This window comes from Schistocerca gregaria, chromosome 4, assembly GCF_023897955.1.
Source record: "Schistocerca gregaria isolate iqSchGreg1 chromosome 4, iqSchGreg1.2, whole genome shotgun sequence".
In the NCBI taxonomy this organism is placed as follows: domain Eukaryota; kingdom Metazoa; phylum Arthropoda; class Insecta; order Orthoptera; family Acrididae; genus Schistocerca; species Schistocerca gregaria.
Genome location: NC_064923.1, coordinates 430,555,365 through 430,569,896, shown reverse-complemented (window position 1 = coordinate 430,569,896; position 14,532 = coordinate 430,555,365). Strand labels below are relative to the sequence as shown.

General features: G+C 40.7%; 1 protein-coding gene across 1 annotated transcript in view; it reads right to left on the bottom strand.

Annotated features, from left to right (window-relative positions):
* Nucleotides 1-14,532, bottom strand: part of LOC126267081 (DNA polymerase epsilon catalytic subunit 1) — a 266,885-nt gene that overhangs the window by 35,216 nt on the left and 217,137 nt on the right. Inside the window, exon 32 of the mRNA XM_049971944.1 lies at nt 4,641-4,795. Within this exon, the coding sequence (XP_049827901.1) occupies nt 4,641-4,795 (155 nt within the window). The remainder of the gene's footprint in view (nt 1-4,640; nt 4,796-14,532) is intronic.

The following is a 14,532-nucleotide window of genomic DNA, read 5'->3' as shown; positions in this document are numbered from 1 at the left end:
CACACACACACACACACACACACACACACACACACACACACACACACACACACCCAAGCACCCTGACTCCAAATGTGTACATCAGCCTGATGATTCTACCTACTGTGTTGCCACTCATGAACAGCATTCAAGAACATGATAATATTTGGCCACATAGTGCTATTGTAACCCAACATGCTCTACAGAGTATTGGCATGTGCAGTCGAGCATGTATGGGACGTCCGCGAAAGGCATCTCCAGCTTCGTCCACATAAAGCATTAACTGTCCCTGTATTGTATTGGCTGACTAAGTGCAATGGGCATGGAACTCTATCCCACAAACTGACATATGGCACTTGTACAACACAATGCACGTATGTTTGCATGCTTCCATTCAACATTCTGGGGGTTACACCTGTTGTTAATGTAACAGCATTTCACCTTTGCAATGGCTATACCACACTTACATAAACTTGTGATCTTGCAATGTTAATCACTTAAATATGTTACCTAGATAAATGTATTCCTTAAATTTTATTACTCTACATTAATTATTTTTTGATGCTGTGATTTTTTTCCCATCACTGTATTTCAGAACAGTTGCTAGTTTTCCAAGCTATTGTTTTCCATATAAGTGTGCATCTCATACAATCATGTAGTTGAACAGCCAAATACACACTAACTTTCATTACTATCAATGTTGTTGTTGTTGTTGTTGTTGTTGTTGTTGGTTTTGTTGTAATCCTGAGTCCCAAGACAGGTTTGATGTAACTCTCCAAGCTAGTCTATCCTATACTAGTAATTTCATCTCGGTATAGTTATTCTAACTTTAATCCATTCGAAACTGCTAGTTGTATTTAATTTGTCGTCTCTATCTATAAATTTTACACCACACTTCTGTCTACTGACAAATTAACTATTCAGGAATTTTATTCTTGATTAATAAAAGTTGACAGTGGTTCCACAGGATTTGTTTTTAAGATTTTAATACGGCTGCCCTGTACTGGCTCAGCCCTTCTTCAGTGGTTTAAATATTAACAGTATTATTAAAAGGACAGATTTCTATTCTGCATAAAGATGACATGATGAGTTGCAAACAGGCACAATGGAAAGATTGTGCACATTGAGCTTTAGGCCAAAGCTTTCTTCCGCAAAGAAATCACACACACACACACACACACACACACACACACACACACACACACACACACACACACACATTCACACAAGTAAGGGGTAGGAGTGGGGGTGGGTGTGGGAGAAAACCACTCTCTCGTGCGGAGCCTTCACAGACAGACACTATCCCACCAGCAAATATATTTCTTGTGCCACATCCCCACACACTCCAAATCCTCCCACCACTCCCCTACAACCAGCTACAAAGGAGCACCCCCTTCGTTATGTAATACCAGCCCATACTGGAGCAGATGAATGCTATCCTTTTCAGGGTTTTGATTTTCTATCATCATGCCCCCATATGAGAGGCAGCTACTCAATATCTACATCTACATGACTGCTCTGCAATTCACATTTAAGTGCTTGGCAGAGGGTTCATCGAACAACAATCATACTATCTCTCTACCATTCCACTCCCTAACAGTGCGCGGGAAAAACTAACACCTAAACCTTTCTGTTCGAGCTCTGATTTCTCGTATTTTATTTTGATGATCATTCCAATCTATGTAGGTTGGGCTCAACAAAATATTTTCGCATTCGGAAGAGAAAGTTGGTGACTGAAATTTCGTAAAAAGATCTCGCCGCGACGAAAAACGTCTTTGCTGTAATGACTTCCATCCCAATTCGCGTATCATATCTGCCACTCTCTCTCCCCTATTACGCGATATAACAAACCGAGCTGCCATTTTTTGCACCCTTTCGATGTCCTCCATCAATCTCACCTGGTAAGGATCCAACATCGCGCAGCAATATTCTAACAGAGGACGAACAAGTGTAGTGTAAGATGTCTCTTTAGTGGACTTGTTGCATCTTCTAAGTGTCCTGCCAATGAAACGCAACCTTTGGCTCGCCTTCCCCACAATATTATCTATGTGGTCTTTCCAACTGAAGTGGTTCATGATTTTAACACCCAGGTACTTATTAGTTGAATTGACAGCCTTGAGAATTGTACTATTTATCGAGTAATCGAATTCCAACGGATTTCTTTTGGAACTCATGTGGATCACCTCACACTTTTCTTTCCCAATCCTCCTAAAGTGATGTTCTATCACCCACCTAGCCTCTTCAACACACTAGACCATTCCCATGCCACCCCAGCCTCAATCCTTTTCCACATTAGCCTGTAATCTTTCAATGTTAATCATTTTAAGTATGTTACCTAGACAAATGCGTTCCCAAAACTTTATTACACTACATTAACTATTGCAACTTTTTCCCTGTTACTGTTTGTATATGGTATCCATACATGTATGAGAACATTTATTGCAAACCTGTTTAAAAACAACAGTAGTTTGTAAGATGTTAGAATTTAATTACATTTACTCCTGTGTTTCACAAAACTGACACATTTTAATGAGAGCAATAGACTGTTTTAGCAGCTGTGCGAGTCCATGTCATAGGATTGATTGCCTGCGAATGTATTTTTCGAATGACAGATTTGGGGAAAAAACCTTGTCTTATGATCGGGCAAGTACGGTACATCAGTTTTGCTCTAATTATTGCACAGCTTTTTATATTGAAATGACCACTGCCAAACTGTGGCCAAGAACAAAGTCGCACCACCCTGTGGCACAACATGCAGCAGAACAAAGCATGCTTGATTTCAATTGTTGGTTGCTTCACAATCTGGATCCCTCCCTCCACTACCAGCTTTACTGAACTGAACTGCGCAGATGGGAGTAATCCTTCCAACACATTCTCCACTACCGAAATCATCCTGGACTCAACCTAGGGTAACCTACTGCTCCACATACTCCATCCAACAGTGTCCGCCCTCTGTCCCCTCACCCTTGTTGTGCAGCACTCTCTGCTGACATACCCACTGGTCTTTTCACCTTATCTGCTTCTCTCGTGTTCTGCTCCGTTTCCCTCTCCTCTCCCTTCTCCATAACCTCTTGACACTGCACCTAGCAGCCTTGTTTCAATATCCCTCCCCCTTCCTTGCCTCACTCCATATGGCTGCTTTTGCTCAACATGACAGCTGCATTCTGGATGCAGTGGCTGGAGATGGTGGTCACGTGCATGTGACATGTGCCTGCCTGTGTGAATGTGGTTGTGTTTTCTTATATGGACAAGACTTTGGTCGAAAGCTCAATGTGTAACAGTCTTTTATTGTGCCTGTCTGCAACTTAACGTGTCATCTTTACAATGTGTAGCAATCTATCATTTTCATAATATGTTTGGTATTCCAACCAGGACCTTCCACTGTTTGATACCGAAAGTATCATTATGTTATATGAACAGTCGGTAAGACATGTACGACAGATTTCTCAAGTGGCATAACAAGACTTGCATAAAAAAATAAAGTTCCTGAGTTTCATGCGAGCTGCACAGTGCCATGTGTAAAGCCATTTCTTACTATCTCAGAATGTGTCTTGTCAGCCTGTCACTGCTTTCAGTCAAGTTGTGCCATAAATTTTATATCTCTTAGTCAATGCATTACCTCTTCAGTATTTAAGAAGTCCACCCTCTTTTGTAGCAGCACACTTCAGAAGTTTCTATTCTTTCCTTGTTGCATTATTCAATGTCCACATTTCACTTTCCGATATGGTTGCACACCAAGCAGTTACTTCCGAAAGAGGCACACTGACACTTAAAATTAATGTGCATACTAACATATTTCTCTTTTTCAGAAATCTTTCCTCACAATTGGTTGTCTACATTTTATATTTTAATCATTTATTTCGCAACCAAAATAGGCAAAATTTTCTACTACTCTTAGGGTGTCACATCCTGTGCTAATTCTCTCAGCAACATCTGACTTAATTCATCCAGACTCCATTACTGATACTGATGTTCATTTTATAACCTCTTTAAAAGCCCCCATCCTTTCATTTTAACTGATCTTCCAAGTCCTTTGTCATTGTTGACAGCATTACAAAGCAATCAGCAATCCTTAGAGTTTATTTTAATTTTTTAAATTTATTTCCCCTTAATTTTTTTAAAGCTTGTTCATGTGCAGGTTGAGCAATATGAGGGATACGCTACAATACTGTTTCCCTGTGTGTACAAGTTGAAAACATAACTGATTTCCTGAAGTATTCCTCCTCCTTCATGTTCGAGACTCCACAAATGGTAGTCTTGCTTTCACTTCTTTATTTTATCCCAGATAGCCTTAGAATTTCAAGTTTATGCCATTCAACTTTGTCAAAAGCCTTTTTTTAATTAACAAATTATATAAATGCAGATTTCTTATTCCTCAATCCCTCTTTTAAGGTAAGTGATAAGGTCAGTATTGCCCCACATTTCTCCTGAGTTCAGACCCAAACTGATCTTCCCCTAGATCAGTTTCAACCAATTATTTCATTCGTATGTAGACAATTCATTTCAGTATCTTGTAACAAAGACTACACATTAATGCAATTAAAGAGAAAATGTGGTGGCTTTGAATTGCATAAACATAAATGTCAATAAAGAGGAGCATGTGCAACAACTAGCTAACAGCATTGCACAGCAAAAGTAGTAATACTGGAGATGGATCTTACTGGTACAGCCTGAGAGCCATTTCTTCTTTGATGAGGTTGCGAGCAAAATCTGCTGCTGTAGCATGAGCAGCCAACCCCAATGGCGCAAGCTGTGATGGTGTTTGGCTACTTGTGACCCGTCGCCGCCTGATTGGTGTTTGTGGGCCATCCGATTCCTGGCAGGAATAAATACAGTTAATGATTCACATGCATGTTTAAGCGATCTTTCGTAAAGACACTCTGACAATTTTTTCACTCAAACAAAAGTTTGACCATACAATAATTATACCCGGGCCGCTGAAACATTGCACTTGACGTTTGCGTATGAAGTTGGCAGCGTAACAGAGTAACAAGTGAAGAACGATAGGCCCTAGGCATTCAGCTTGGGGCGCCAGCCAATCACAGCGCAGTGAGGACTGCTGTTACTCACGTGCTGTGACGTCAAAGTTCCCGCGTTGCCGGCTTTGTTTAGTGAATGTGTATACAACATGAGTTGTATGTTGTTTACCATGTGTTTTCATTGTACTGTGTGCTATATCGTTGTGACTTTTGTTACATTGTGAGTTTAAGTACTTGGAAAATGCCACCGAAAAAGACTTCGTTCACCTAGTGACAATCCTTTGCGTCGAGGGGTGCCTCTAAACAGCCAGGCACTGGAGTTGCTACGCAGAACTCTTGAGTTTTACGAGCAGGAGAAAAACTACGTAAGCATTCATGGACAGCCATCAATTCCTGCCTACAAAGTGGTGGAAAGTACGTCAAAAACTCTTGGTATTAGTGCAAGAACGGTAGTAAGTAAGGGAGTATTACTACAAAACTTGGAAGATACTGAAGTGAGCCGTAGTGATTCCGAGCTGTCTGGATCAAATAATACATTTTTATCAACCCCGGGAAAGAAGAAAAAGCAGCCTAGTCCTATCACAAATTTAGATTCTTTCCAGACTGATGCAGTTCGTAGGCATGTTTATGCTTACTACAACAGAAAAGAGTATCCGACTGTAGCTAAGTTATTAATCTCTTTAAAAGAACTCTTCATGGGTGGTAAAACATCACTAAAAATTGTGCTACAAAATATGGGTTTCCATTACAAAACGCTAGACGGACGCAAAGTACTGTTAGAAAGAGCACATATTGTTACTGCTCGTAGCATTTTCTTGCACAAAATTGTGGGCGGACACATTCATTCCACAATTTGGCTAGACGAAACGTGGGTTAATGCCGAGGAAGCTGTCAGTAAATGTTGGACGGATAACACACCCAGCAGTAGCGGCCATCAGCCAACGGGAAGAGGAGCAAGATTAATTGTGGTCCATGCAGGCTCCTCCAGTAGTTTTGTCCCTGACACAGTTTTAGTTTTTAGATCAAAAAAGACTGGTGATTACCATGAAGATATGGATCACACACTATTTGTTGAGTGGTTCAGGAACCTTTTAAAACAATTTCCTGTCCCTACAACAATTGTAATGGACAATGCTCCTTATCGTTCGGTGATACAGAACAAAGCCCCAACCACAAATGATCAGAAAGAAGTTATGGTGCAGTGTTACAGGCTCGAAATATTGCAGCGAATATGAGTATGACAAAGGTTCTGTTATATTCTCTTGTTAAAGAAAATAAGCCTACGACACCTACATACGTAGTAGACAAAATTGCCAAGGAGCAGGGTCATACTGTAATAAGGCTGCCACCATATCACTGCCATTTCAACCCAATTGAGTTAGTATGGAGTGATGTAAAAATGTATGTAAGGAACAACAACAAGTCCTTTACAATAACAGAGGTGGAAAAGCTGTTGCGTGAAGCTCTTGTGACTGTGGATGCAGCCTCTTGCAGAAAAAAAGTAGAGCACGTCGAGAAGCTTATACGAGCAGCACAGACAATAGAAGGCATTATCAACAGCCCTGAACAATTAATGATTTGTCTTGTCGATGTCGACGGTTTTAGCGCTGAATCGGACAACGGTGACGATTGCGAGCTGGATGGAATTGCGCCATTATCGCTGTAAATTGGTGAGTGAAAAATTACTAATATTGGTTATTTACTGCAATCTCGGTTATTATTTACTTTGTAAACTACGTACATTATTGATTTTAAAGTACCAGTCCTCAGATGCTTGTTTTTTGCATTTCTTGGCTCCGTTATCAAAAGGGTGCACATTGTTATGCTTTTACATGCTTTATTATACGGTTGTTTACTTCCTGTCATTGTAGTACAACTAAAAACGAGTTTTTATATACATTGTAATTGCTCAATCCCTTGCATTTTCGAGACGGGACGGAAAACTGTACCGTCTGCTGTGTGTATAGCGGTTGCTGTTGCAACATCGCTATTACAGTATAGCCAACCTAACTAGACAAAAAGCGAACTGTCAAGTGCAATGTTTCGCCGGCGGGGGTATAGTGGGAAGACAAGTGAATATTCAAATTCAAAATGGAGACAGAAAAAGGAGTTATTATTACACATACATATCCCTTTTTTCTGTCCTCATTTTTAATTGCAGTGTATGTGTTAGACACACACACACACACACATTAGTATGCCATCATACCAGTATTTCTGGTAGGGGGGGGGGAGATACATAATTAAAGTAATCTTTCAAAACATCTAAACTCTTTTTACCCCCCCCCCCCCTCCCCCCCACAAAGGTCACAGTGCCAGAACCTTATTTTTTTTATATACATCAAGCAATATACAACAAAAAGATCTCCATTAACACAGTCTCTCTTGAATTACACTTCTTACTGTCTTTAACTTTTTTCCCTTTCCTAAATTGTTTTCTTGTCCTGATTCTTAACTGCACAGTTAATTTCCTTTCCCTCTCATCCTTGGGTCTCAGAATGGGGTGCAGGTAAGGTGGCAGCTGAGCAAAGCATTCTACATAGAGAGATGGAGAATGCTTACAACATTGCCAGTTTGCCCTTTCAGTGCTGTCAGCACTACACTGTCAGGCATCCAGCACTACACTGTCGGGCGTCAGCTGAATGGGGTGCTAAGCACTCATGCGCCTAGCGATATTGTTACTTGTGAGTGTTTTCCCCATTCCAATACATACAGTGTGCACCTAGTAAGGAATATTCTACTCATACTTTAATTTCATATTTCAGTCATACGTTCTGAGCAATTTTTCCCGCTATTTTTATGGATTCCAATCTGCTTTTGATCCACTGATTTTGATACAGTCTATATGACCACAGAAGTAATGCATTTTTCATCCTTATATGCAATTCTTCCGAAGTGGAAATCCACACTCTTCAACTTGCGGTAGAGATCAGCTGGAAATGTTTTACAAGGCACCATTCAATTTTTCATTTATATTGTCATGAACATATAGCTGCAGCATAGATTAATGTATACAGTGTGTTACAGAAAGGTACGGCCAAACTTTCAGGAAACACACCTCACACACAAAGAAAAGATGTTATGTGGACATGTGTCCGGAAATGGTTAACTTCCATGTTAGAGCTCATTTTGGTTTCGTCAGTATGTACAGTACTTCCTCGATTCACCGCCAGTTGGCCAAATTGAAGGAAGGTAATGTTTCGGTGCTTGTGTTGACATGCGACTCATTGCTCCACAGAACTAGCAGCAAGCACATCAGTACGTAGCATCAACAGGTTAGTGTTCATTACGAACGTGGTTTTGCAGTCAGTGCAATGTTTACAAATGTGGAGCTGGCAGATGCCCATTTGATGTATGGATTAGCACGGGGCAATAGCCGTGGTGCGGTACGTTTGTATCGAGACAGATTTCCAAAACGAAGGTGTCCCAACAGGAAGACGTTCGAAGCAATTGATCAGCGCCTTAGGAAGCACGGAACATTCCAGCCTATGACTCGCGACTGGGGAAGACCTAGAACAACGAGGACACCTGCAATGGACGAGGCAATTCTTCGTGCAGTTGACGATAAACCTAATGTCAGCGTCAGAGAAGTTGCTGCTGTACAAGGTAACGTTGACCACGTCACTGTATGGAGAGTGCTACGGGAGAACCAGTTGTTTCCGTACCATGTACAGCGTGCACAGGCACTATCAGCAGCTGATTGGCCTCCACGGGTATACTTCTGCGAATGGTTCATCCAACTATGTGTCAATCCTCATTTCAGTGCAAATGTTCTCTTTACAGATGAGGCTTCATTCCAACGTGATCAAATTGTAAATTTTCACAATCAACATGTGTGGGCTGACGAGAATCCGCACGCAAGTGTGCAATCACGTCATCAACACAGATTTTCTGCGATCGTTTGGGTAGGCATTGTTGGTGATGTATTGATGGGGCCCCATGTTCTTCCACCTACACTCAATAGAGCACGTTATCATGATTTCATACGGGATTCTCTACCTGTGCTGCTAGAACATGTGCCTTTACAAGTACGACACAACATGTGGTTCATGCATGATGGAGCTCCTGCACATTTCAGTCTAAGTGTTCGTATGCTTCTCAACAACAGATTCGGTGGATTGGTAGAGGCAGACCAACTCCATGGCCTCCACGCTCTCCTGACCTCAACCCTCTTGACCTCCATTTATGGGGGCATTTGAAAGCTCTTGCCTACGCAGCCCCGGTACCAAATGTAGAGACTCTTCGTGCTCGTATTGTGGACAGCTGTGATACAATATGCCATTCTCCAGGGCTGCATCAGCGCATCAGGGATTCCATGCAATGGAGGGGGGATGCATGTATCCTCGCTAACGGAGGACATTTTGAACATTTCCTGGAACGAAGTGTTCATGCGGGTACGTTCTGTTGCTGTGAGTTTCCATTCCATGATTAATGTGATTTGAAGAGAAGTAATAAAATGAGCTCTAACATGGAAAGTAAGCTCATGTTACACAACATATTTTCTTTCTACCTGACCAGCCAAGACAGGAAGTAACATAAAAAATATATGTGGAACTATGCAAGAAAGGCCCCATTGATCTGTGTGTAATAACAATGAAATATTTCTGAGTGAAAATATAAAAAAAAAAAAATGTACAGTGTGTTACTCAACAGTGACTTAATGTAATGTATTTCTAAATAATTCTAACTGTTGATTATAAACTTGTGCTTTATTTATTCAAGTGAACCTTATGAACTACTCATGTAAACAGTCTTGTTCTTGCCCAGTTTGTCAAATAATTTTTATCTTGTTGTTCTTCTTTATGATGTTTAGTAATCTTGTCTATCTCATGGGTACAGTAAGCTGGCTTATTTGTGTTGACAAGCAGCATCAATACCGCGCTGGTTTGTGGTGGATTGTGAGGGATGTTATTGCTTGATAAACAAGCGATAAAATCAGATTTCCTGCTATGTGCTGTATGGAATTTTTTGAATAGCACAGAGTGGACACTGGTGTCCACCACAATAACTGAATTTGGGTGGAGACCACTTTTTAAATGTACTATACGTTGTCCTACTATGGCAATTCTCAGAGCTCTTTGACTCTGAAGCCTTAAATATTAGTTTACTCAGCAATAAACCCTTTGTCTGCTGACCCGGCATGTACAACATAAGTCAACTACCTTTACCTATTTGAACTGTAAGACCACCAAATCCATCACTCATTATCCAAGCAAACTGACCTTGTGAGATTCTGGTTCACATATGTTTCATCAACTGCAAGGTGTCCCACCGTTTCAAACCTCCTGCATTCTTCTTAAAAATACAGTCTTTGCAGCCACAATATCACTTCTCTCCATGAGCAATTTTCTCTCTTCATTCATCTTACGATATCGAAAGCCCACATCCTTTAATATCAAATACAGTCTGACATAAAACATACTTCGAGAAATGACCCAGATCAGCTACTTCCTTCTTGCAGTTGCAACGCTTCCCTGGCAGTTTGAAAGATGCAGGCCTACTTGCTTTGATAGACGTGTTCCCTTTGCTAGAGGTACATTTCACAATTTTGCAATCCCACACCGCATGCCTTAGCTGTACTTGCCTGGCTGTTGGCAACATTGGGCAAGCACCACATTGTGGCAAGCCCTCTGTTTCAGCCACTCTTTTAAAGAAGTTGTACACTTGGAACACTATAGTTCTCACTTGCTTCTGTAACACTTGGCACTTTTCTGTTTTGTCTGCCATTCAACACACATACACTGGAGAAGAAATTGCTATTACATGTTCAATGTACACTCAGAAGTGTGTGTAATAGACAAATGGTTGAATGATGCTATTGGCTGGAGTGTCATGTAGTACACTGTCTCCTGCTACTGCGCATCACCCCACCACTCGCCATCTTAGATACACTCAGCTGCCCTTTCTTTTTATCTTTTACAACCTGTCTCTCTACCATCTGGGGAAGGGTAGTGTGTAGCTATCTTATCTCACATGCCTACTGCCTATTTACAGGGGATCTGTGATTTGTTGTATACTACAAAAGGTGACAGAATATTACAACTCTAATAAGAAAGAAACTAGGAGTAACAAAAAATTAATATACTCTGAAATCTGAATTAAGTAAAACACAATATTCAGTTGAGGGCAGTCTTTACTGACAGTATGTAATAACAAATGACATGTACTGAAACCATAGCTAGGTACACAGAACCATGATCAAGCCAAAAAGAGATAGTACTGAACCAAGAGAGAAGATCAAAGTGAGAAAGGGAACATTCCAATAAATCTTACCACATGGCTGGTGCCTTGTTCTAAAGTCATAGTGTGAGATAATCGCACTCACAGAGGGATTGAAAATGCTTGTGCACACAGGCAACATTGTTGCATTCTGTTCAATGTGATGAACAGCTAAACTGCTACTAACTGCAAGGTTGTAAATGCTTGTCGTAAAATGCATGACAAAACGGCATCTGCTGGTCTGCCTTGATGCTCAACCTGAATGGGCAAGGGTGGTAACACCTTAGAACTTAAGCAGGGTTTCCACTTGTTGCAACAGAAGTGACACTAGTTGGCTGCCGCTCAACTGGTGTCACTGAAGTAGCATGTGGGAACACCATAATTCGTGTGACTCCTCTTTCAGTCACTGTCGTTCAAGTGACATCACCGAAGTAACATGTGGAAAAACTAAAATTCATGTGATGCCTCTCTTAGACACACCAAAAACGTTAGAGTCACTCTAACTTTGTGATACCACTACCACCCCCCCCCCCCCCCCCCTACACACACACAAATTAGCATCAGATAAACAGCTTTAAAGAACTCTTCAAAGCTCATTGACCTTTGGGACTAAACAGTGGTAATTTATGTGGTGTTTTTAATGTATGATGCACGGATATAATGTGTGCAAGTAAGTAAGTATTACTGAGTGATTAGTGAAAGGAGGTTTACAGTTGCACAGCAACTTCCTTAATTCTTCAAAATTTGATACTTAATCCAACGGTGATAGTAAATTCAGATTCTAGTATAATGGCATCTTCAATGCTCTAAACAAGATTTCTGAGAGACTTTTGATGAAGGAAATCACCTATATTGGAGAAATTTTTGGTGCATTTGCATGGAGCATAACTCCAAAATTTGGTGGTGGTGGTGGTGGTTAGTGTTTAACGTCCCGTCGACAACGAGGTTATTAGAGACGGAGCGCAAGCTCGCGTTAGGGAAGGATTGGAAAGGAAATCGGCCGTGCCCTTTCAAAGGAACCATCCCGGCATTTGCCAGAAACGATTTAGGGAAATCACGGAAAACCTAAATCAGGATGGCCGGAGACGGGATTCAACCGTCGTCCTCCCGAATGCAAGTCCAGTGTGATAACCACTGCGCCACCTCGCTCGGTCCCAAAATTTGGTACAGAATAACTTTAACAGTTCATGGTATTTAATTGATGTGTGGTGTAAGGGTGAAATGAGTCTTCAGGGCACTGTAAATAACACCCAACACATCACACAAGGACAATGAAACTGTAGTTTTGTGGATATGGTATACATATTGGAGAGGAAAAAAGTAATCGCCAGATGTCACATATTAAAGTGTCACTTGTTATTTTCACTCAAGCAAATACTGAATCTCAAATTTTTTAAAAGAAACAGCTCGATACGCAGATTAACAGTTACTTTTGTTACCCAAAAGTTGTTTGAGAATGGATTTTTGTTTACAAGTGCTTCTTAATTTCTAAGCGTTTTTAATTCTCCTGAGTTACTTCTATGTAATATCCTCTTCCACATTCAAAACTGTTACACTTTCTCTCCTTTTTATTGGAGTCTAAGCTAAATTCTAATGCCATAACTTGAATGACAACACCAATGCCTGTTCGTATGATCTCAGATGATGCCACATTGAAAGTCATAGAACTAGAATTTTTGACAGTAGTGTGCTGAAACACTGAAACAGCAGCACACAGTGTCACTGTTGTACCAGCCATCAATTGACTTACTTTGGCAGACACAGAAGCCGATCGGGTCTTTTTGTCGACAGAGGTTTTGTATTCTACCTTAGTTCCAACTGTCTGAAAGGTGGTTCTCAAGCTATTCCTGTGTCTCCATGAGGAAGAACAACCATTTAAAACTGCCACAGTTTTTAATGGTTGCCGCCATTCTGGGTAAATTATCAACTCCTTGCAAAATTGTGGGAGCCGAAAATGTTTCTTGATTTTGCTTCCTCAATATGTCATAGTTGGTGTCAAAAAAGTTGGCAGTCAACTTTAGGCTCATTCTCTGTACTTGACATAATGCATTCGCCAAAAGCCAATGAGAATTCAGTACTATTCTGGGCAACAATGTGATATAGCCCAAGCCTCGACATCCCCAAACCGCCACTGTTCACGAATTGGACTGTAGTAATCATTATCACATGAAGTTTCTTTTATCACGGAGTTTTAAATCACGACTGAAATTTTCAATATTGACAGGGAAATTATGGATACACCAGAAAGCTGATTATTATTAAAGAGCCTTGAATTTGTTGACTGATTGTTTATTAATTCACACTCAGCTCTCTCTTTCTTTGCAGTGCAATTCTGTCTTTTATTTATTACTTTTTTCCCTCAACTTAATATTCTTTAGAGACAAATAAAGATATGAGCGCATACAAAAACAGTGCACCTTCTAAGAGGTGCTAAAATAGACAAAAATAATTTTTTTGTTCTGCAACAAAAATTACCAAACAACACAGGTAGTGACTGCTCAACTTACCTGAAATTTTCTTCTCTGTTTTATACAATAGCATGTATTTGAAATATTCTGTCTATGTTGGAGATCATACTTTAAATACTGTATCCTGACTGCTTTTGGTTACATAGATATTAAGAAAATATTTAACTAATTAATGGAAAATCTCATATAAAGATGTGAAACAATTACTAACAAAGAGATAGAGGGGCTGGCCAGTACTTACCTCAGCTCAGTACAGCCGATAGAAACACAAAAAACAACCGAAAATTTAAGTTCCTAGCTTTCGGAATAAATGTTCCTTCATCAGGGAGGAGAGAGGGGAAAGAAAGGGAAGAAGGGAAAGTGGATTTAGTTACTCACAACCCAGGTTATGAAGCAACAGGGAAAGGAAAACGGGAAGATAGCAAGGATGGAGGCATGGTTGTCAGAGGGAAGCCAAAGATATTCTACTGCAGGTACTGTGCCAGCTTCAAACCAAAGAGGATGCATACAGAAGTAAAGAGGTGTATAGTATAAAGATGTAGGATGGAAAGATGCATGAATGGCTAGCAGGTGTTGGGTCTTCAGGAAAGCCTCCTCCATGCGGCCCATGCAGAGGTTGGCATAGGATGGAGCCATCCTGGTTCCCATGGCAGTTCCCCTGATTTGTTTGTAGGTCTGGCCTTCAAAAGGGAAGTAATTATGGGTGAGGATGAAGTTGGTAAGTGTGATAAGGAACGAAGTTTTTGGAAGATCTTCGGGTGGGCGTTGGGAGAGGTAGTGCTCAAGGGCAGAGAGACCATCAAACGCTCCCTTCCCTACAGCCTAGGTATTCGTGGCAAACGTATCTGCTCCAGAGATGAATCCCTCAACAATTACACCAATAACCT